Source organism: Peromyscus maniculatus, chromosome 14 (genome assembly GCF_049852395.1).
Source record: "Peromyscus maniculatus bairdii isolate BWxNUB_F1_BW_parent chromosome 14, HU_Pman_BW_mat_3.1, whole genome shotgun sequence".
Lineage (NCBI taxonomy): Eukaryota > Metazoa > Chordata > Mammalia > Rodentia > Cricetidae > Peromyscus > Peromyscus maniculatus.
Genome location: NC_134865.1, coordinates 32,974,544 through 32,999,954, shown reverse-complemented (window position 1 = coordinate 32,999,954; position 25,411 = coordinate 32,974,544). Strand labels below are relative to the sequence as shown.

Below are 25,411 nucleotides of genomic sequence, written 5' to 3'. Positions count from 1 at the left end.
CACGTAAACTTCAGAAAGTCTACGGTTAAACTTCTTCCTTGAGAAGCCCTAGTTCCTCATCTCACAGATTCAGAGATGTGATATTTTGCTGCCCCAATAAATGGACACAGTAATTTTCTTTACGGAAACTTGTTGGCATATGACACCATGATATACACAGCTACATATGTCTGGGTGTCCCTAGGGAGGACACTGGAATGTTTGACAAACCCACACATGTTTTTAGATGTGGAAGTTCATGAACTTTAAAGAGCCAGGTGTCAAATGGTTTTGTTTATATGGTTTGTAAAAATTACTCTATAGTCTAAGATGTAAATAAAATCTAGCTCATTTTAGTTTGTTGAAATATGAATAAGATCAGGTAAACAGTTATTTAATAAATTCTTTTTAAATCATATGTTACAGTCTGATACTTAAAAATGATGCACAAATTGAAAGTAAGACGGTTTACTCAATGACTTAATGTGTGTACCAGAGAACACAAAGAAACAAAAATACAAATACTTAATAAGTGTCACAGTCCCTGTTCTTCAAGGAATATTACTGATCCAGCCAATGACACATGTTTAAATGAACATTGAATTATCCTCTAAGTAATTAGCTTGGTATACAATTTCATGAATATTTTTATGTTCCAGCCATCTTTCTCCATGAATCATTAGGACTGGTCTGAGGATTCCAAGTTAAGGAATAACACGTGGGCATGCTGAAAGTTAATGGTGTATGTTTTTTTCCGTATTGAGTCAACCAATTTTATAGGAAAGATCAGTGTCCGCCAAATTTAAAGAAAACAAATAAACCTTAAAATAGCATGGCTGTCTTGATTCGGTTGGCACTGAGAATTTCTAAATAATGGAAAGAACTGGGTGGACATATATCTAGGGTGAGAACATAGCCTGCCTGCCCTATGTGAATATGATAAATTCTTTTTGCTGTCATAATTGGTACTATGGACTTGGAAGTATGAATGCTCTTCCAAGTTGTTTACTTGTTAATTGTTTACTTCCTACACGAATTAAATGAACATTTAAAATAAGTAGAAAAAATAGTAGTTGGCTTAGTTTCCTGAAGTGGACAAAAACTTTTAAGTTTATTGTATATTTAAGAAAGGTCCCTCGTCTCCAATGTATTTCATCTATTGTTATGCATTTTCTCATGTGGGTACATATGCAAATGTCACACTAATTTCTCTAAAGGTTTGTACAATAATTTGAATTATTTTATATTTTTTACATGTGATCTTCTTATAAGAAAAAATCTTAAAAGTAAGAAATCATAATATTGTGACTTTCTAAGTGAAACCCCAAATGAAGACAGGTAATGCATCTAGTATGTGTTGCTACTGTATTATTTAAATTCTGGATACACAAGCAAAAAGTATACTTCCACATGCTATAATAAATCTTAACATTAACTGGTATGCAGAGAATATTTCAAAGGTAGTGCTGGCCAGACACAAGTCACTTGGCAAAGACTTTTCCTAGTATATATTTTCAGGGCTGTCTGCACAAAGATGCTGGCACACTTACTATGATTTCTATTCCAGGTGATGGATTTCTGTCCAAGTAAGTGAGTGACTAAATATTTTCCGGTGGAATCTAGGCACCGTAAAATCACTGAAGCCAAATGAAAAAAAAAAGTCGACCTTTCTAAAAAAGTAATTATAATAGCTCTGCATACCACTATGACAGAAAGAATATTTCCACTTAGATCACCAAATAACAAAATGAGTAGAAGCTAATTAGGAGAAATGGGGAGTAGAACAAGTGTGCAGCCAGTACATCCTTTGATCAGCATGGAAGAATGTCGTAGTGCGTGTTCAAGCATTTCCAAAACAACCTTCCTAAACAGAACAGTGTCTGAGCGCATGGATTCCATGGGCAACTTTATCAAAGACAACAAATCCAATCTGAACCCACTAAAAACCTGGGCCATCATCACTTCAGCATAAAGGTGGTTTTAAAACTGGAACACTCTGCATTTGTTGATTTCTGCTAAACCAAACAATCAGAGAAAAAATAAATGCCTCGCAAAAGTGATAGGAAGGTGAGTTTCCCTTTGTCACGAGGTGTTCAAAACTGCAGCGGAAAGCTCACACCTCTTCCAACTTCAGTCGAAACAGACGTTTAATTCTGATGCATGGCATCTCTTACTTTTCACAAATTGGAACAAATAGAAGAATCTGTCAGTTTATAGGCAGGTTTTCCACTCCCATTGTCTCCGATGCCGCACATGGAAAACACGGCACTGTATGTTGTAATTCAGTTTTAATGATGGAACACTTGGTTTCAGTCAGTCCTTGGGAGCTGCAAGTGACATTGTTTTTCAGCTTCAGATGTTGCACGTAACTTAGCAATTATATTACGGCTTTCAATAATGGTTGTTGGCGGGATATCTGTGGGTGAAGTCATAGCAATTTTGAAAGAGAAAGCTAATAAAAATACACCTGCCTTGTAGTGGAAAGTGAGCCTTTAATATCTCTGCTTTGAAGTCGGGCAAAGCCTTTGGTATTAACTAACATATTATGGTGGAGGAATAATCCAGTGCCCTGAGGGAAAAGCAAGACATTGAAGTTGCAACAGATTGTTAAGTTTCTAATGACCCATGGTTCAGTCACTTTGATAATCATAAAAGAATAGAATGAGGTGATGATTTTTTAATGCTATAAAGATATGACTACTTGAAAACACTTCATGGTGATTATAAATAAATAAGAGAACATGCGAATATTCCTTAAAAATGAGTCAGTGTGTAAATGGTTTTAGAGCATTTTCTGTAATTGTTACCGACTTTGGAATGTTTTAAGATTGTGCATTTTAGTGTCATTTCGAGATGACGTTTGCAGTTCCGAATTGCTGTACACGTCATTCCTTTGTACCCTCACCTACTTTACTTTGCTGTCTTGAATGTTATTTACTGGTAATTCTCTACATATGGAAGATAATAGGAAAGCGTAGTGTTTGTGGCCCTTGCTTTGTATCATCTGGGAGACAATGTTTATTAAAATCCCTTTGCTTTGTAGGAATTTTACTCTTTTACCTGACAATTTGTTTCCTACAAACTTATTTTACTTGCTTATATTCAGTAACAATTATTGGAAAATTAAAATTTAAGCCCAATTTGAATATTAACATATTGACATTACTGGAAGAAAACATGTTAGGAATAAATACCACAGGAATTTGATAATTCTACACAATCAATGATCAGGACAAATTATTTTAATTGTTTTCCAAATATTTTTGCAATCAAGTTGAGAACCTCTGATGAGGTGTCTAAGTTGTTGTAAAGTAATGTGTTATTTTAATACTACATAATTCACACTTTACAAGCACATTATATATTGATGACTTTCTTTCATCATTTTTGCTATAAGCATTTGAAACAGTAACAGAAATGTCCTTTTATAATTTTGTTGCTGTACAGAGTATCAAATAATCCAGAGAGTATACATTAACACTTGTCAGGGCTGTATTTAGCACCAACAAGGCCAAATACATTGAAACTTACTACCAAGTTCAAAGGGGCCATGAAGACCCTAAATCCCTTGATAACATGATAAAGAGTCATCATGAGATGTTTGTTTTGGTTACAGGATGGCATGTTTTCTTTTATTTCTCATTTAGGAAGTGGACTCTAATGGTTCTTAGATCAGAAGGGAATTTTCCCAATTCATTTAATATATCAGTCAAGTGTACTTTCATTAGCGAACAGTGAAGAAGTCCCTTTAGAGGGCGGGGGTGGAGCTGTTTTCTCAGTAGACTTCCGCTGTCTCATTTGCATTTTACTTTGAAAGTGGATTGTTGCTGAGTTTTGACACCTGCTGGAATGAGTATCAGTTTCAGGCTACAAAGTGGTGCTCTGAAAGAACTATCACCAAGCTCGTTCAGCTCTGTCAGCTGAACCGACACACCGGTACAGGATATCAGAGGAAAGCAGAGTGGAGTGCACTTCTCCGGTTGTGTGTTTGGACTATCAGCTTTTCCTTAACGTCCATGAAGAGTTTCTACTACCAGAGAGATCTCAAATTAAGAAGGAAATTTTTAAAACACACTACAAAGCAATCTTCCCCATAACTTTCATATGCCTGAAGAGTGTTATAATGTAAGACATTGATGTTTACTTTGTTAACATCTGCCAGAGAATGGGAATCTAATGTATGTTAATATAAAGTTAAGTGTATTTTCATTTTGATAACATATTCTGGTAAACCTTGCCACCAACGCTTTATTTGGAGTAAGAATGGGTATTAAGGACCTAGTAACAACCCCTCTCAAGGACCCATTGCCTGTTTACTCTCCTTCCATATTAATAACTGTATTAACAACTAAAATTAATATCATCCTGTATTAATTACATTTGACAATGATGTACAGTGCAGGCATGCATTTTCTCAGGAAAAAATATTATGCAGCTTTTAAGTAAACAGAATAGAAGGCTTTTGTAGACACCCAAATAGTTCAAATGTCAGAATTTGAAAGAAAATTGTTAATATCAATACTCAAAACATTCTAGTAACTCAGATCCAGAAATGACAGCACACATAACTTGTGAAATAAGTTATTTCTTTCTGTACACTTACATTCTATTAAGCCGCCAGCTCTATTTTTATAACAAAGTAGTAGTAAAAAAGGAACAGCCAGGGTAAGACATGGGGTTGGACAACTGACATTGTCCAAGATTTTCCTCATCCTACAAAGTTAAAGATATCTAATATTTACAATGGCCCCATGTGAGAGGTATACAATTCATTATATGTTGAAGATTGTATTTTCAAAGTGTTAAAATCGATTGGTATTGGGTTACTTCTAAATCATTTTGAGATAATTCAGTTTTCATTGCTGTCTCCAAAGTGAATAATGCAATGCTCAAAAAACTAGTAAACTCACAAATGTTTAAAATCATTCTACACCACCTTGTAATAGAACCTGCAGTATCATAAATTCTATGTCTGTATGAAGTGCCCCTCCCACAAAGGACCCTGTTGGAGGGTTCGTCCCTGGCTGCTGAATCCAGTCTGATTGGTCACTGAATCATGAAGACAATAGCTTCACCAATGTGCTCACCCACAAACCACTTCAGTGTTAGGAGGCAGGACTTGCTGCAGACGGCAGTTGCTGGGGACATGTCTTTCCCTCTCTGTGCTGCGCTGGTACATATGTGTCTTCTTGCTGCCTGTCTGCCAGGAGGTCCGTTGTTTTTATCACAGGCCCTGTTGGTGACGCTCTGCCTCATCTTAGTCCCAAAGCCAGTTAACCTTGACTGAAACCCTGAGGCAAAGGAAATCCTTCCTCCCCAGTTCTTATCCCTCCTTTTAGGTATTATCCCAGATAGGTATCCTAGCAACAGGTAACCAACACAATACCCTAAAGCATACTAATGATTTTTTTCCTTCTGCATGACCATAAGTTATTGGAGTGCAACGTCTGTGTATTATGTATTTTTCAGTCCTCTTATCTGAAGCACAGTGCTGATCTCTGTTAAGTAGATGCAGCTACAATCTCCCCTCTGTGTACCTGAGCAAAGAAAGATGAGCACATGGTATTGAAGGCCCCTGGCCTCCCAGAACTCTTACAGAAAGGCCTGAATTCTCAACCTATCACTCCCTAAACTATGATCTTAATCATGCCTCTATTCCTTTTCAAAAAATGAGGAAGCCATCACTGAAGTGAATATTATTAAATATGATGATGAAGGAACACATGCAAACGGAGATCATATGTAACATGTCAGTAAATGACACCTATAGTTTCAATAAAATTAACCACGGAAAAACTGCACCAGATAGCCTCTAACTCATTCCTCTCTGATCACACAGAAATGCTTGCACTTTCTTTCTGTTATTTTAATTCTAGGAGCCCACATTTTCCCATTAATCAAATGCTTATCATGTCACTGTCACAAGGCTCCTGAGACTTGTCGTGTGCTTCAGGAACATTATTCGTGAGAGCAAAACCAAAACAAAATAAAACATTAACATCTCTCTTTTCAGATTTATTTTTTTTAAGTTTAAATAATGTGTTTTCCCCAGCAGTTTAAATCCTGATCACCCATTTAAAAAGCTACCCATGGTTGTACATGACTGAACTTCATTGTTGGGGGAACAAATAGAAAACTCCCATGACCTCGGAATGACCAGTCTAGGCACAGCAGCAAGCTTTCCGCTCAGTGGCAGACGCTCACTGAAGACAACAATATGGACACTGATAGAGGAAGATACAGCTGATCCTGACCTGGCTTTCTCATATGTGCGCGCACACACACACACACACACACACACACACACACACACACACACACGTGTGCCGTGTAAGACAAAGAAAATTAAAAAGTGTACTTTTTAAAAGGAAACTTGATTGGTTACTAAGAAACAAAGAATATAAGTTCTCTCACATGAAATTTTCAAAGGCTGTCTCTATGTACTCCACATAACATAATAAACATTTCTGGGGCACTCTCTAGAGCTGGATTGTTTATCTAATCTATCCCTGTATGACCTTCTCCTAGAGAGTCCTATTCTCCTCCTTACTTCTGTATGTGTGGAAGATCTTTGGACTTCGGTACAAACAATAAGCTTCTTGTTGTTGTGTGGAAAGCCTGTGGGGAATCTCCCCATAGTCTTCCTCTGTCACTTGTTTCCTGTAGTATGAACTATAGTAGACGGTTCTCTAATCTCCAATCTCTTTCCTCATTATCCTCCAGCCTATCTGAACTGCCGATTGCTTATAAATGTACATGTACAGTCTTAATCAGTAGGTGATACATGGAAGGTGCTCCACAAATGGATTTGAGCCTCAGGCTAAACCCAGTCCTCCACTCCAGGTTGTAATGTGCCATGTGGCAGATGTAATGTCCCTATTCAAAGATCTTCTTTTATGCCTTGAACATTAAAAAAGCATCCATCCTTTTTCTAAATGTTAAAGAGAAAATATGTAAGTCTCACAAATGCAAAAATAATTTCCCCTTCACCAATAGCAAGCTGAGAACACAGATCAAAGTTCTGATGTGCATTCTAGGTAGATAACTATTCTCATTCTTAAATGCAAAGGCTGGTCTGTGTTCTCGGGGAGCAATGCTGATTCCTCTCCTGATCTGCATGGCTAGAAATACTATCTGTAATAAACTCTCACCATTGGTCAAAAGCAATTAAAACATTTATATTTAGACTACAATTATAAAAATTCTTGTATTTGGGAAGATGCAAACTCTCCATCAGCTGATGACAGCCTCGTCAGCTTGATTGGTCTCTAGCTTTTCATTATTTCAAAGATAAATCCCCAAAGTGTAACCAGCTTAGTTACTGATGGCACAGGGCAGTCAGTCTGCTTCCTTAGCCCTTACTATGTTTATTTTGTGCGTGGGAAGCCTCTTTCCATGACTGTAATGTGAAACAAAATGCATGGTGCGTGTTTTCTTCCAGTCAGCATTTTGTATGTTCGAAGGCACATGCATTCCGCAGGGTTGCCAGAGGGCTTTGCCATGGGAAAGAAGGCCACACTTTCTCGCAATGTCCCTATACCCACATATATTTGCTACATGTCATCATGACCACACGGAATGTTTCATAAGGTGAATGAGTTCATTAAATAGTGAGAGCAATGGGTCTGTAGCGACTAAAGAGGGATTACGTAATGGGACAGAAAGGGCTTTCAGAAGAATGAGGAAGACGGGGAACGAAAGAGGTCTATGGCTTCTGTGTGAAAGACAATCTGTTCAGGAAAGAGGACTTCATGGGAATAAGTTATGTCCAATTTACACTCTGTTAAGATATGTCGGTCTAGCAGATATCTATACACCCCCCACCCCCACCCCACCCCTCCACCCCACCCCGCCTTTCAGTTTGCACTTATTTGTACCTGTTTCTGTCAGCGATCAGGCTATGGACACTTGGGGAGTTTGCCACAGATGCCTGGGTGCCATCTAGTGGTTTAACATTAACTGTAGGTCTTTCCGTTTTCCCCAAACAGTTCCTTTATCTTACAGATAAATTTGTATCTGAAGGACACCAGAAATTAAGCTCCAGATTTTCTTTATGAGAGAAGAACTGCCAAAGTAAAACCTTCATCGCAATTTGACTTTCTACACGAATGTGGACATTTTATTTCATCTGAGTTGTAGAATTTGGCTTAATCACTGCAATGAATAGTCATCCATAAATGTTATTCTTGTGGTGTCTTTTTTTCTCCTTATTTATTCACTGAGACACAAGATGTGAAAGACCATCAAGCTAATGTGTCACAAACTAACTTCTCCTTTAATTGTGAAAAAACAGTAGTACAACTTCTGAAAAAGATATTGGCAGATGAATAAAATGAAGGCCAAATTAAAAAACAATTATGTAAGAGATGGTGAGGTGGTCCAGCAGGTCAGCATGCTTCTGATGACCTGAAGTTTATCCCAGGGCCCAATGGTGTAAGGAAAAAACCAACTCATGCAAACCATCCTCTTACCTCCACACTTATATCTTGGCACACACTCCCCACAAACAAAAAGAAACAGATAAATAAGTTTGAAAAAGAGCTCTGCAAAGAAAAGATTAACTGGGTAAAAATGTAGATGAGGGTGAGCTGACCCCACATTTTTAGTCCTTGCTTTCTACTTTACATGGCGTCCTGGCTTCTATAGTTTTGACTGGTTGGCTGCTGCTTCATTTCAACAGCTTTTTGTTGTTGGTGGTGGTGGTTGGTTGTTGCTAGATTTAAGTATTTTCTAAAGTCCTGTTGAATTGTACCATTTCAAGTACTGTGTGAAATGTTTTAGTTTTTAGTAGATGGGTTTGCATATGCATCATGTAAGAAAAGCTAGCTCAAAAAATAATTATAAGCTTTACAGAGTAAATTTTCATCTAAGATGCCCATAGACTGTTACTGATTCACTTATTACATCTTAATTATATATTGGTTTTTACATGTAGAACACATATTAAATTTTATACATAATATGAATGTAATTGCTAATATACATAGTATAAGTTTTATATAATTAAACACATTTTTGAAAAATTAATGCAGCTTTCTGGTGTCTTATACCTTCCCAATAATAGTAGCATTGAAACTTTAAAATGTATATATTTGAATATAAAGCATAAGCATCACCATGAAGACTTAATTTTATGTTCAGCATCTATTCTTAAGGGGTAAAATTAAAGTCACATTTAACAGCAATTTTAATTCAAATTTTACTTGTCAATAAAATAATTATGGTGCTTCTGTGTATTAAGAATGTGATTTTTAAAATAAAGTTTTCTACCGTTTGGAATTTGTTACAAGTGGCATTCAAAGTTTCATTAGAGGATTAGTCCCCAACATCAGGAACAAGGAGAAGGATGAAGGTCAAACATCAGTCCTCTGCTTATACTGGGCTAAAGCCAGCCAATTAAACAGAAATCAGAGCTGGGTGGTGGTGGTGTACACCTGTGATGCCAGCACTCAGTCTTTTAAGTGGGAACACGATGCAGCTGGTCACCATGCATCCATAGTCAGGAAACTGAAAGAGATGAATACTAGCACACAGCTCATTTTCTTCTCCTTTTGGTTCATTCCAGGATATGGGATGGTGCTGTCCACTTTCAAATTGGGTATTCCCTCTTCAGATGAACCTTCCTAGAAACACCCTCCTAGACACTTTCATAAGCATTTTTTCCATAGTAGTTCTTCATTCCATTAGGTTGAAATGATGATTAAGTGTCACATATGTTCACATTAGAAGCTGTGAGTCTTAGTAAGATTCTCTTCACTTCCTGCTTTCCCAACCCCAATACATGTGGGTGTCACATGATCTGCTTATATTCTACCAAGCTCAAGCTTAAGCAATGGGGAAATTGGAGAAAAGAAGATAGGGATTGTGGAATAATCTTTTGTTTACTTCTATTTTCATTTTTTTTAATCTAGAAAAAAACAGTAGAAAGAATTCATTATTAAACAGACCACTAATTTGTAGCTAGAGTTATCTCCAGTCCCACCTGGGCTGGCAGCCACCCAGACTCAAATAAACACACAGACACTTATATTACTTAAAAGCTGTATGGCTGTGGCAGGCTTCTTGCTATCTGTTCTTACATCTTAAATTAACCCATTTCTATTACTCTATAAGTTGCCACGTGGCTTGTGGCTAATTGGTATCTTACAACATGCTTCTCCTCATGGCGGCTGGCAGCATCTCTCTGCCTCAGCCTTCCACTTCCCAGAATTCTCTCCTCTCCTTCTCCCGCCTATACTTCCTGCCTGGCTACTGGCCAATTAGCACTTTATTTATCAAGCAATCATCCACAGCACTAATTTTTCATTATGGCACCTCAAAACTTAGGACATTTAAAAGTAGGTCTGCTGTGAAGTCAAAGTAGAAGAGAACAAGTAATTTACTAGCCTGTGGCAAATAGTAATTACATTCTACCTGTACATTTGGAACCTTCTGGAGTTCAGGTTATGCTAGAGAGGGAGACTATTGAAACATCTCAGTGCTCCTGTTTTTCTTCTCTATTAAAGATGATCCTTGTTGCATAGATGTCTTGTCAGTGTAACAGTGATGGTTTCTTTTAGAATTATTTCCCTCTTGTACTGTAAAATACAAATCTATGAGTCAACAGCCTTTGCACAAATGTAAAATGTTAACGTGTCTTCCCAATGCCTTTTTTCCTCTCTCCCCTCAAAATCAAATCACTGGGGCCTCTATTTTTTTTTTATCAGTTTTGGATGTACTATCGCATGCTGTGAGATGATGTTGTCCTCCGAACATCGCCACCATATCCTCACTCTTGTTCACAGGAAATCATCCTACTTTGAAAACACTTGGCACCATGTGCATGCAGGACTGGGTGTAGTTTAATGTGCAGGATGTAATCATCCCATGGAGTCTGTCAGCATTTTTTTTTTTTTTGGCAGAAGCTTATATGAATCATTTAAAAGCAGAATAGATGAGGTTCTATGAGTAAAATTTGCATTTTAGGACCAACTCAACCAAGAAAAAGGAAGGTAGATTTCAGAATTATGAACTCAGAATTATGAAACAACTAAAAAGAAATTATAAAATATTTGTCATATAATCTTTTGTAGAGGTTTGTCCTTATCTGTGTATTGTGAGGTCAGAGTGGGCTGGTAGCTTGTGATAGACTCTTCTAACATGGCTACCCTATGATTTGTACAACTTTTTTAAACTTAAAGAAAAATAGCTGTACAACCCAAATATAGCAATTAATGCTATTTGAGCCAAATAGAGCTTTAATGTGACACCCATGGCTAAAATGGCAAAACTTAGATTTCTAACTTGTGATTTATGGCAAGCTTGCTTGTATCTATGCATTTAGCCACACACGTATAGCACAGTGTGACCTGTGTTGGATCGTTTAATAATGAGTTTCAGTTGACTTTCCTATACATGCATAAAAAAAAGACAGCTCACTGCTATAAGCAATGAAGCCATCAAATTGAGAATAATTTCTGAGTGTACGTGTAATTTTCCTTTTCATTCTCTATCAATGATGAAGCTGCACTATAAATATACACGAATGAAAAACTAAGAAATAAAGATCACTGCTACTGGTATAACTTTATTATGTATAAAAATATAATTAATTTTGTCTAAAGGCAAAATAACATGATTCCCTTGACTTTTCTAAATTGACTTTGTGTTATTTGCTCCTCCCTCCCTTTTCTCTCTCTGCATTGCCCATCCTCCTCATCCCCTAGTAAATGGGGAGCCCTTCGAACCCCTGGGTTTTCTCCTCTACCCCTTCCTTCTCAACACCTGTGAGCATCTGCTCCTCTCTGAAGCTTCTTTTCCCCATCCCCCACCAGTCTCCTGTTACTTGCCTAGTTTTTACAGTTACTCTAGGTTCTTGACTCACACATCTAAAAAGTCAATGCTATGGACCACAGATGAGAGAGATGTTGAGATATTTATCTCTCTGGGTCTGGCTTACCTCACTCAAGGACACATTTTCTAGCTGCACTCACATACCTGAACATTCATTTTTCTTTACATTTCCACTCATCAGTTGCAGGACATATGCGTTGCTTTCATTTCCTAGCTATTGTGGAGCTAGAGTGGCAGTGAACATGTTTTAGTTAGGATACAGAGTAATTCTAGCACATATATTTAAATTCATTTTGATTAAATCATACCATGGCTAAAATTTAATTCAATTTATTCAGAAGTATGCCTTGCAATAATGTTAATAAGATCCATTTTTAAGATGTAAAGAATTAGTTTAGATTATTAGTATTCTAGATTTCATTTCTATGAAATCAAATCTCATCTGTGGACACTTGTTTCATTGTCTCATGATTATTAACTTGTTTTGATCATAGAATTGATTTCAAGGTCACTTCAGACATTATCCTCATGCTGGTCTGTTTTTAAATAGTACCACTACACCCCAAATCCTCCTCTGCAGTTGAAAATGTGACCAGCTTTCTTTTACAATGGAATTCATGTAAGTAATATTTTCAGGACATGGTAATTTCTATATTTATAAACAAAGAAAAGGGCAGAAAGCTTTCTAAATCACTTCCAGTAAAATGACTGATGCGCTATCTATTGAATACTGCCGTGGCCTTCACTTGAAGGCAATTTCTCTTATACTTCTCGCTATCCTGGATACTTGTATTCAATAATTTATGAGTTTGGAAAATAATAGATGAATGAAATTCTTCTCGGATATTTTATTTTACTATTGGTAGCTAAATAGTAATGTGCTCATGTTCACTCCAATCAAGCTTTTAAGAAGACTTAACAGGTGTTTAAAATGATACAAAAGCTTAGACCAACCAATAGGTTAGGAACCTTCTCTTATTACAAGGTAATATTGTACCCAATAATGTGAGAGAAATCTGAACCTCTTTGCCTATCCCCATTCCTGATTTAATAAAGAAAGCAGGATTACTCTATTATGATTTATTCCAGTCAGCATTTTTATGTTCCCACACTAAATATAAGCATCTGGTTTCATGGAGACATATGTCAATTGTAAGAATATGGTTAAATAAGCTTTTACGCTGTGTGGGGATTATGTAATTGACTTTTCTGGGTCATGAATTCATACCTTATATGTTAGAATTACTATATCTCCTTAGTTTCTACCAAAAACAATCTTAAGCTAACAGATGAATATTCAAGTTACCATGTGCTAGAATAGTTCCCCGATTTATATGAAATATGAGCAGATTTATCAACTTAAAAGTCTAGTCTCTACTAAAGAGTTGGAATCACAAGGAAGACTTACTTGACATATAAATACACAGTCACTTAAAATACTTGTCCTCTGGTCACGATGGCACTTGTGATATACTTGATGCAGTCCCTATGTCCATTCTACCATCAATGGGAAACAAGTACGTGAATATTCCTTTTAAAGAAGATAATTTTGTTTTACTAACATGAACCTAGAGTGTCTTTGTCAGACAGTGACACTACCATCCACAAACTATCTAAAATACTCATGTAATTTAACTTTATGTCACTTCATATCATATAGATGATATAAGTGAGCTGGCTTATTCAGTCACACAAAAATCTATTTTATTCTTCGTTTTCTAGGAATTTTTCCTTTAAATTACATTGTCTAGAGTTAGACTTTGGATAGTATGCATTCTAGCCTACTAAAGACCTTAATAGTGGCAAAGTACCTACTTTATTAAGATAATTTTGTTTGCTTATATGACTAAATTTTTGTTTTTGAAAATTTGCTTTGGAAAGTTATTTATTTGGGCACAATCTTCAGAATCTATAATTGGCTTAAAGGGAATGGCCCCCAGGTCTAGAACCCTTCTCTAGCGAGTGAAAAGACAACCTGTGTCAATCATTTTGACTGGAAAGGGAATACCTTTTGCAATAGTCATACCATGACGAAAACAATGTACAAGGAAGAATTCATTTTAACTCATAGTTTGAGATGATCTAGTGCTATGATGGAGAATGCCTGGCAGCAGGAATGTGGAGCAAGCACCTCTTCACATAGCCTCTGCAGTCAAGAATCAGGGAGAAATGAATGCTGATGCTCAGCTGCCTTCCTATTTTTCCCTTCTTACTCTGTCTGGACCTCAACCCATGAAAAGATGACACTTACATTTAGGGTGGATCTTTTCCTCTCAATTAACTTCTCTGGAAACATATTAACAACACATGCCCATAGGTTTGTATCTGAGGTTATTCAAAATCCAGGCAGTTTGACATTGAAGATTAGCCATTACATCTTCCTTTGCCTAAGATTCCATAAGTCTTTTTCTGAATCACGTGGTCAAGTATCTTCCTCCGCTTTGGTTTTAAGTATTGAATAGTTCTCAGGCCAGCATTTATATCCTTCCTCTGTAGGGTACATCAGTGCTTGTCTTGTGGCAGCAGTTGGGGTTGTAGTTTGGGAGATAATGGGCTGGGAAGAAGAAAGCAGATGAAGGAGAAGTTGGTTCACTGTCAGTCGGTTGATGTACACCATTGGAGCTGATCTTCCTCATCCACTCTTCCCTGTCCAAGTAAAAGCATTGATCTACTGGTTTAATATGCTGTTTTCTCCTTGGAGACTCCCTTACCAAGATGCATCAGTAATAGATAAAAATTGAATATACATTTCTGGTGGCTACTATTAAAGTGATATGTGTCTTCTTCATTGGAATTGAACTCTGCCTAGCATTGGTAACTTCAGGGTATTCTGGTAATGTTATACTGTCTCTCAAAAGTTATGCTTACTGAAAGATCAGTTCAAAAGTATTCCTCTAGGTAAGTGAAATTTCTGATATCAGAGAGGATAAGTTTTTGATATTTACTGAGCCGATCAATGATTATGAAATAAACATACAATTAAAGAAATGATAAAGCCTTGTGATGAACTATTTCCTCTATAGATATAGAAGAATATATACATCACTATAGTCTTCTTTATGGGGTTTCTCCCAATCCCCAGGACAGGTTATGTTTGTGTTTATGCAATTGAAAACTCACTCATTTATGTAACTCACATCTGTTGTATGACAAGATCATAGTTTTATATTGGTCATGGATTCTAAATAACTCAGAGTTAAGTATGCAAAAGACATCCACCCGTGTTTTCATTTCCTCTTCTTTTTTACTATACTCCAGTTGCTCTGTACATTTGCATTATACAGCTACATAACAAATTATCAGAAACTTACTAACTTTCTAGGCTCAGCTCAGTGGTTTTCCTATGCCAGGGTTCACAATGGCAAAACCAAGCTGGTTTTAAGTTCGTTGAGGTTGTTGGAAGAATCTTCCCTGTGGTTACAGAACTGAGGCTTCATTGCTGGCTGTCAGCTATTGTCTCCTGAAGGCCACCGCACAAGGGTGCTTTCTGTCCCCCTGCTAGGGAGTCAGCTCAGAACAGAAAACCTTCCTGTTCTTAAATCGCTCTCCTTTCCCCAATTACTCCATTGTTTTCACTCTTCTGCCTTAAGCCAGAAAGAGTTCCCCATTTTCCGGAACTCAGTTAATTAGAATAGGTCGACTTGGATAATTCAGAATTATTTTCTTACCTTATTATTCATATCTTTAATTATATCTGTTCTGTGCCTTCTGTCATGTGAGCTAATAACCTCACAAATCTTAGGAGTGAATTGTATCTATTGTTGAAGAGGTAGGACTTTGAAGAGGTAGAACTTATCCAACTAATGGATCTGTCACTTTATACATTTTTGTGCATGTTTTATGATATGTCATAATACAATTCTGGAACTAAACTAAGAAATGTTTCACAGGCTATGTGCCAATAAATAAAGAAACTTAGATTAAAAATGTAAAGAAAATCTACTGTAAATTTTGAGGGGTGAAATTTAATTGGGATAGTAGTAAGCCATTTCATTTTCAAAATGTTGGTTGCATTAGGAGTATGAAACAGACATGTATAAGTGTTGGATGTTTCCCTTAATGATCAGCTCCCTTACTGGTTTTCTGTGCTTACCAAACAATAGACGTTTTGGTTGTGGATATTGGTTCATTTGCTATGATGTCACTCTGTCTCATCTCTCTCCTGTTCCAGTTTAATAAGCAGTTTCCTCACTGAAGCAAACGTACTGTTTTATAGAACCTCAAATCCTTTGGATATTCACGATGCAGACACAGCTGCTAATAAAACTTGCTCATTCTTTCATGAAGCTCTGCTCTTAACATATGGGCTTTTAAGAGCAGACGAAAGTAAGACCGAGGATGAGCCTAAACACCTGCCACTTTCAGGATTCTGAACACTTACATTAATTGACTGTGGTTTTTTTCATTTGTAAGTGATTTAATTCTGGCTTCCTGGAAAGACTGTGCATAGTGACTGTGAAATGCTTAGCCCTGGATTTGGGTAGAGTTTAACTGAAAATTAGTGAGGTAGGACTTTTGAAAAAAATGTAGGAGTAAATTGACAACTATGCCTTTATTGCAGTGAAAGAATTCACATCAAGGAGCTGCTTCTTTGCACACTTAAAACCGCCTTTCAGTTTTAGCCCCATATAACAGTGAGCATAACAACACTACGCAGTCAATGCACACATAGATAAATCCATGTAATCACAATTTCCTCTACATTTTCCCTTTATCTCTGACGGTCCAGCTCAGATCCCGTTTTTCTTTTGTTTTTTTTTTTTTTCTCAGATCCCATTTTTCTAAATGAATTTCTGTGTTCCGTTTTCCTTCAGTGTCAGCTCTCAATGGACTGTCGCTAAAACAACCTTTGCTCAACTTCCTCCTTAGAAGAGTCCCTCCTCCTCACACCCTGTCATCCCACCACCCTGTCAATACCGGTAAAATTCTATATGTCAACTCTTTTCTCTCAGAACCTTTGCATGCGAATGTTTCCCTGGATTTCTATTGCCATTCATGAGAAGTCATCCTTCATCTCAACTGTCAGGAACTTGAAGGAAACTTGCCTTTATTTTCCCTCTGCCTTTATTTTTATTTATTTAGTTAGTTGGTTAATTTCATTTATTTTGAGACAGAGCCTGTCTATTTAGCCTTGACTGTCCTGGAACTCACTTTGTGACGAGGCTGGCCTCAAGCTCCGGAGTGCTGGGATTAAAGGTGTGCGTCATCATGCCTGGGCTCCCTCTGTCTGTTGAATTTTAAGCATTTTCTTTTCATCTGTAGTATTTGTTAATTTTGATATCTTATGTTTAGGACTCATTTTCTTTTTATTAGCTGTAGATATTTCTATCGATATTGGAAGACACAGCCTCTTGATCTTAGAATACAAGCTATACTCAGGTCTCTCCTCTGCTTACTGTAGAAACTCCACATGAATGTGTAAATGTTTCTCTCTCTCTCTCTCTCTCTCTCTCTCTCTCTCTCTCTCTCTCTTATTATTCTCTAGCCACAATGTTTAACTCTTTGCATGCTTTTGTTTTATTGTCTAGCCTGGTACCATAATCTGATCTCAAAATCATGCAATTGTTCACAGATATTTTTGATATTCTTTTATTCCTCAAAGCTGTTTCACCTTAACATACATTACTTTTTTAGTATTTTATTCCCTGAAATGTATGTTATAGTTCCCTAAATATGACAACCAGAATCACCTTTTAAATATCTGATAGCTTCAGCAGTGTGGTTTCTGATCTCGGCTCTTTGCTAGCTCTTTGCTTCTGGTTTCCTGTCAACCCAATGAGTTTTCACTATGTTTGCCACTGACTTTAAAAATTACAGTGATTCATTAACATATTCAATGAGCGTTACTTCTTCCAGAGGTATTTGCATACTGTTGGTCAGCAGCTGGAAGATCTTTCTCACGTGGGATTCAGGCCACCTGAGAAATGCCAACCTGACTACAAATCTGATCAAAGCCTGGCTTATACGTATGTGTAATTCCTTGGTGACATTTTTCTTGCATGTCTGTTCAGGACCTAAACAACTGTCTCTGCAGAAAACAAAACAAACAAACAGTGGTATCAGATCATTATATGGTTCAGATTCAAAGGGGGCGGGGATTCCTGTAAGTTACTGCATCATTCCTATGACCTTTGCCCTGAAGTGGCTTTTGTAGTTCATTAGTTTTCATTCTCTCTTGGACTTTTCTTTCTGTTATTCCTTTGGTAGCTCTTTAGTACACTTAATAATTCAGAAACCCATTTTTGGCTTTGCTCTTATTAGCATTTGTGTTGCCTACTGTTGAAGACAGAGTTAGGGAAACCACGCACACCCATGTTTTAACACCTAGAACCTGTGAATCGTTCTATCTAACAAGGCAAGAAGAATCTAAAGCTTTGATGAACTAAGGTGCTAATCAGCTAATCAGCTCTGAGGTTTTTCATAGATTGCCTGTATTTCATGTAATCACATCACCAGGAAAGTCTAAAGAAGGAGGCAGGGGAGTTACAGTGATGTGGTTTGAAGTAAATGGTTACAAAAGATAAAAGACAGTCAAGAGCCAGAGAGTGTAGGCAGCATCCAGAGGCTGGAAAGTGTGGTGAAACAGATTATCTCTCAGAGCCACCAGAAGCGCGGCTTTGTCAATACTGCGAGTTTGGAACAGTGAAGCCCACTATGGATGTCAGAACACAACTATAAAGTAATCCATTGTGCCCAGTTAAACCATTAGGTTTGTAACTCTTAACAGCATGGACGGGACTGTAATACAGCTTGACTTACTAAAAAGTAGAAACTCTGCCGGGCAGTGGTGGCGCACGCCTTTAATCCCAGCACTCGGGAGGCAGAGCCAGGCGGATCTCTGTGAGTTCGAGGCCAGCCTGGGCTACCAAGTGAGCTCTAGGAAAGGCGCAAAGCTACGCAGAGAAACCCTGTCTCGAAAAAAACCAAAAAAAAAAAAAGTAGAAACTCTATCTTCTTTGATAAAGAATGTAAATGCTAAAACCATGACAATAAGGACAGTGCTATCTCCACATTTCCAGTATGCTAAGCATGTAATGTAATTACTCAAAACTTTATAATATAAGATGATATAGCTTCATATTATAGCAAGGAAATATAGGACAATTTCATTTGATTCAATTTTAACAGTATTTTTAATACTTATTTATGCTACTTATATGTTAATTTGAAGGCAAAGACAGTTTTTTTCCAAGTGGAATGCAAATATGCTTATTTCTGGCAAAGTGATAAAAACTGACTTTTTTTCCCTTTTTACAGGCTCTCTTCCTCCATGGTTGTAGCTAAGAATGGAATGGAAATTTCTGCTAAAAATATTATCTTGGCATTTTTAGCAAATAGGAACTAAATAGCCATAGCTTTGATCATTTATTGCATATGAGTGCTTATGAGAGCTTTTACATTTGTTTAAATAACATTGCTAAATGAAATTATTCTTGAAATTAAAACCAAACTTGATCTATTTAGAGTGTGCCAAGTTCCTCAGCATTAAGACTATCCATTTGCTCATGGCAGCTGCTAATCCTGAGGACTGGCACTGAGCATGGGAAGAGCCTGGGACTGGAATCCTGAGACTCAGCAGGATGAGGAAAGCTTTTCCTCCAGACAGCACAGGATGCTTCTTTATTGTAAAGCTTTTTTGAAGCTCAAGAAATAGAGATGTATGCAGTGTTAATTTGGCAACCTGTAAAGATAACATTGAGAGAATTATACTTTTTATTTCTTCCAACTATGAAGCTAGGTTTCTCTCTAGTGGGTAACAATATTTAGTATTTCTTATTTTTTAATTAAAAATAGATACTTTTCTCATCCAATATTTTCTAATTATAACTTCCCCTCCCTCCACTCCTCCCAGTTCCTTTCCCCTACTGACCCACTCTCATACTGTCTCTCTTTAGTAAAGAACAGAATTCTAAGAAATAACAACCAAACACAACAAAATAAAACATAATAAGTTGAAACAAAAGCTATCATATCAAAGTTGGACATGCAACTCAGCACAGGACGAGAGTCCCAAGAGCAGACAACAGAGGCAGAGACTTCCTTCTTCCCACAGTTATGAGTCACATATAAATACTAAGCTAATAGCTACAGCATAGACACAGAGGACCTGGTGCAGACCCAGGTAGGCCCGTATATGCTGCTTCAGTCTCTATGAGCTCACATGCTCAGTTGATTCAGAGGGCCTTGTATTCCTGGTGTCCTCCATGACCTCTGGCTCTTGTAGTCTTTCTGCCTCCTATTCTGCAGGATTCCCTGAGCTTTGATGGGAGGAACTTGATGAAGACCTCCAGTTTAGACTCTTCTTCCTAATGTCTGGCTGTGGGTTTCTGCATCTCTTCCCATCTGCTGCCAGAGGAAGCCTCTCTGATAATTGGATGAGGCACTGATTTATGAGTATAGTAGAATATTGTTAGGAATCATTTCATTTATTTGTGGTAGTATTTGGTTTTATCCTAGGTCTTTGGGCTATTTGTCTATGGTTCTTGGTTACCTAAGCAGTATTGGGTATTGGTTTCTTCTCCTGGAGTAGACCTTAAGTCAAATCAGACATTGGTTGGCTACTCCAACAAGTCTGTACCACCATTGCCATATTATATGCCATATACCACTGGCATATTTTTTACTAGGTTTCTACTGCATTAAGTTTCCCCAACCCTCCAAATGTGTCCCCAATTCCAGCCATCTCTCCTGCACTCTCTCCCTCCATACCCCCAGTTGATCAACCCGCTGCCATTACCACCTGTCCCCAGTCCATCTGTAAAATCTATTCTATTTTCCCTCATGGGGCATGGGGGGGAGGGGTGTCAGGTGGTTCCTGTTTCTCCTCCCCTAGACTCTTCCACCTCACTTTTCCACTCTGGGTCTATAAACTGTAGGTTGGTTATCATTTACTTAATGGCTAATATCACCTTGTAAGTGAATACATACCATATTTTCTTTCTGGATCTGGGTTACCTCATTCAGGGTGATTTCTGTCTCATTCCATCAATTTATCTGCAAATTTCATGATGTCATTTTTTAATGGCCAAGTAATATGGCATTGTGTCAATGTACCACATTTCCTCTATTCATTCTTTTGCTGAGGGACATCTAGATTGTTTCCAGTTTCTGGCTATTATGAATAAAACTACAATGAACATGGTTGAACAAGTGTCTTTGTGGTAGGATGAAGTGTCCTTTGGGTACCAAAAGTGGTATAACTGAGTCTTGAGGTACATCAATTCCCAGTTTTCTGAGACCTCTCCATTTTGATTTCCATAGTGACTATACAAGTTTGCATTCCCACCAGCAAATATTGGAGTGTTCCCCTTGCTCCATATACTTTCCAGCAGGAACTATCACTTGTATTATTGATTTTAGCTAAGATCAAATCTCAAAATAATTTTATTTGCATTTCCCTGAGGCTAAGGATGTGCTAATTTCTTTAAGAGTTTCTCAGTCATTTGATATTCTTCAATGTTATCTATTTAGACCTGTTTCCCCATTTTTAATTGAATTATTTGGTTTTTTAATATCAGGTTTCTTGAGTTCCTTATATATTTTGGAATGGATATTAGTCCTCCAATGGATAGACTAACATAGAGTTGGATATGGAGTTGGCAAGAAGATTTTCCCATTCTATAGACTGTTGGTTTGTCCAGTTGACAATGTACTTAGCCCTACAGAAGCTTTTCTGTTTCATGAGATCCCATTTATTAATTGTTTTTAGTGCCCGCATTACAGGTGTTCTGTTTAAAAAATCATCTCCTATGCCAATCCGTTCAAGGCTGTTCCCCACTTCGTCTTCGATAAGGTTCAGTGTGTCCGATTTTAGGTTGAGGTCTGTGATCCACTCGGATTTGAGTTTTGTACAGGGTGATAAGTGTGGAACTATTTGCATTCTTCCACATTCAGACATCCAATTTGACTAGCACCATTTATTGAAGATTCTTTTTTTCCCAGTGTGTATTTCTGGATTCTTTTTATCAAAAATCAGTTGTCCATGTATGTGTGGATTTATGTCTGATTCTTCAGTTTGATTCCATTGATCAATGTGTCTGTTGTTATGCTAATACCATGTGGTTTTTATTACTAAATTACTCTGTATTACAGCTTGAAATCAGGAATGGTGAGACATCCAACAGTTCTTTTATTATTCAGGATTGTTTTAGTTATCATGGTTATTTTTTTCCATATGATGTTGAGAATTATCCTTTTAAGACCAGTAAAGAATTTTGTTGTAATTTTGATGGAGATTTCATCTTATCTCTAGATTAGTTTTGGTAGGATAGCCATTTTTACTATGTTACTTCTACTGATGCATGAGCATGGGAGATCTTTCATTCTTCTGATATCTTCTCCAATTTCATTCTTCAAAGACTTCAAGTTTTTATTATACAAGCCTTTCACTTGCTTGGTTAGTCAACCCAAGATATTTTATATTAGTTGAAGCTACTGTGAAGGGTGTTGATTTTCTACTATCTGTCTCAGTCTGTTTTCATTTGTATATAGGAAGTATACTGATTTTATTTTTGAGTTAATCTTGTTTTCAGTCACTTGACTGAAAGTGGTTACCAGCTGTAAGCATTCCCTAGTAGAATTTTTACAGTCAGTTATGCACACTACCATATCATCTGTGATTAGTGATACTTTGACTTCTTCCTTTCCAATTTTTATTCCCTTGATATCTTTCAGTTGTTTTATTGCTCTAGCGAAAACTTCAAGTACTATATTGAATGGATTTGGAGTGAGGGGAACCTTGTCTTGCTTCTGGTTTTAGTGGAATTGCTTTGAGTTTGTCTCCATTCAAATTGACATTGGCTATAGGCTTGCAATAAATTGCTTTTATTATGTTCAGATATCCCTTGTTGTTGTAGGATATTTGATCACACTGTGAAACCTAAGATTCTGTTAATTATTGGAAAAACTCACTGCTAGTTGTGGTGTGGCTCAGCCCTAGCACATATCTTTAATCTAAGAGCTTTCTGTTTGAATATTATAAATCGGATTAAATAAAATCAACCTTAGGTCAAGAGACAAGTAAGCAACTAATTGACAGGAAAAAACCATAGAAGGGAAAAGGAAGTCAAGAGGACAGAGAGAGAGAGAGACAGACAGACAGACAGAAAATAGAAGTGAGGCATATCAAGTTGGGGGAGTGTAATTTAAGAAGGCATAAAAGAAAACTCTTTCTGGGATGATGGTGGAGGAAGAAGCAGCTGGGTGCTTTCTCTGTCTCTCTGAATTAGCAGGTTTCACCCTAACATCTGGCTCCTGAGTCTTTTAGAATGATAGAGGCTTAGTTAAAAACAGCACCTTGTATCCTTAATCTCTCCAGGACTTTTTATCATGAAGGGATGCTTGATTTTGTCAAAGGCTTTTTGGTTTCTAATGAGACGGTCACGTGGGTTTTTGTTTTTTTCAGTTTATTTATATGGTGGATTACATTGACTTATTTTCATATGTTGAACGATCCCTGTATCTCCGGGGTAAAGCCTACTTGATCATGGTGAATGTTCTTTTTGATATGTTCTTGGATTTGATTCACAAGAATTTTATTGAGTATTTTTGCATCTATGTTCAAAAGGGAAATTGGTTTGTGATTCTTTCTTTGTTGATTCTTTAAGTGGTTTGTGTTTCAGGGTAACTAAGGCTTCATAAAATGATCTGGGCAATGTTTGTTCTGATTCTATTTTGTGAAAAATTTTAAGAGTATTAGCGTTAATTCTTCTTTGAACATCTGATGGAACTCTGTGATGAAACTGTCTGGCTCTGAGCTTTTTTTGGTGAGAGACTTTTAACAATCGATTTCACTAGAGGTTATTGGTCTATTTAAATTACTTACCTGATTGGTTTAACTTTACTAAGGAATATTTATCAAGATAAATTTCCATTTCTTTTAGATTTTCCAATTTGGTGGAGGACAGGTTTTTAAAATATCTCCTTATGATCTCTGGATTTTTTTGGAATTGGTTGTTACGGCACCTTTTCATTTCTGGTTTTATTAGTTTCAATATTTTTCTGTCTTTTAGTTGATTTGGATTAGGGTTTGTTTGTCTTGTTGAGTTTCTCAAAAAAAAACCCAATTCTTTGTTTCACTTTTTTTTATTGTTCTTTTTTCTATTTTACTGATTTCTTCCCTCAATTTGATAATTTCTTGCTGTCTATTAAAGTATATTTTGAAATAAAAATTACTTCAACATTTTTCTATTTCCCTTTCATCCTTCCCACCTTCCCACTAACCACCTTGATCTCTCTCAAATCGGTTCATAAATTATTTAATTATATATATATTTCCTTTCTTATTTTGGTACCAGCAGTTATACATTTTAGAATTACAACAGTCTGTGAAAAAATAGCAATACCTAGGGAGGAAAGGGAAGAGGGATAATGATATAATTTGATTTTAATTAAAAAAATACAAAAAGTAAAAATTAGGTCAGGCAATGATGGTCCAAGTTTTTGATCCCAGCACTTGAGCGGCAAAGGCAGGCAGATCTCAGCGAGTTAGAGGCCAGCCTGGTCTGCAAAGTGAGTTCCAGGACAGCCAGGACTGTTACACAGAGAAACCCTGTCTCAAACAAACAAACAAAAAAGTAAAAGTTAGTAATTAAGAAGTTCCCAGTGGACACTTTTGCACATTTTTCTACAATATATTATGATATTTTATAAAAAAAACATTTGACAAAGAACTCTTCTATGTTACTTCTGCTGATGAAATCAATTTGTTTGTTTCAATCACTTTTGGGAGTTATGTTTAGCCCAACACCTGAGGATGAATTGCACTGAATTCAAGGAGATGAATGGCAAAGCTGTTGATAGTAGAAGTGATAAGCTTAGGTTGTGATGAGCTAGAATGAAACCTCTTTCATTTGTCTTGACACGTATCAGTGTTGTTTTTTTTTAAAGTCAAACTTAGTTCAGGTGGAATCTCTATTTTACTGTATGTTGACTGAATGTGTTTGAATAAATATCCAGTTACTATAAAAGTTTATTCCCCGTGGAAGCCCACAAAGGTTTCCTAGTGAGATCTGAGCTTGCTTTACACATCAGGGCTGCATTAGGGGATGGCTTGACCATGTGCGTGGTCACCAGGTGTCTGGGATAGTCTGCACTTAGCTGTGCTGGGGCCAGGTCTTTTGCTCCACCCATTGGTATTCCTTTAAAAGCCCTTTAGTAGGCAGAGAAGGGGCTGGTGGGTTTTGACCCAGGCCCTCCCGAGCTATCCTGTGTTTCTCACTGTCTCTCTCCTCTATATTTCTATCTACATATTTCTCACTTGTCTCTTAAGAGTACCCTGGGGGAAAAAGAGGGAGCTGGTCTCCCTCAGTTCCCAACCATACAAAAAAGTTATGTGAAATCCTTTGTATATTTTGATATGTATCATCTTGGTTGTTATATTTGACTGTATGGTCTATAATAGCAACAAGGATGACAGATGAAGAAAAAAATCAAAGTGTTTTATTTACAGAAGAGTTGGTGGGACCCACTTGCTTAAAGTTTTGAATTATTATTCAGAATGCCTTGATGAAAAGAAAGTTGAAGACATGGGCTTTGTTCACAAGAAGTTTCTAGTAACCAAGGTTAATAAGTGAGCGGGCAGTTCTTGTGACTACTGGAA

The 25,411-nt window shown here is 37.0% G+C and overlaps 1 protein-coding gene across 8 annotated transcripts in view; it reads left to right on the top strand.

Moving 5' to 3' along the window:
* Agmo (alkylglycerol monooxygenase) overlaps positions 1-25,411 on the top strand; it is a 302,211-nt gene that overhangs the window by 192,401 nt on the left and 84,399 nt on the right. The window contains exon 12 of one of the 8 annotated variants that reach the window (XM_076550759.1): positions 1,547-13,811. The exons of 6 other annotated variants lie outside the window; for them this stretch is intronic. In XM_076550759.1, coding sequence (XP_076406874.1) covers positions 1,547-1,569 — 23 coding nt within the window. In that variant the 3' untranslated portion in view covers positions 1,570-13,811. Of the gene's footprint in view, positions 1-1,546; positions 13,812-25,411 lie in introns of those variants that run through there. One more of the 8 variants, XM_076550756.1, reaches the window with a different exon arrangement.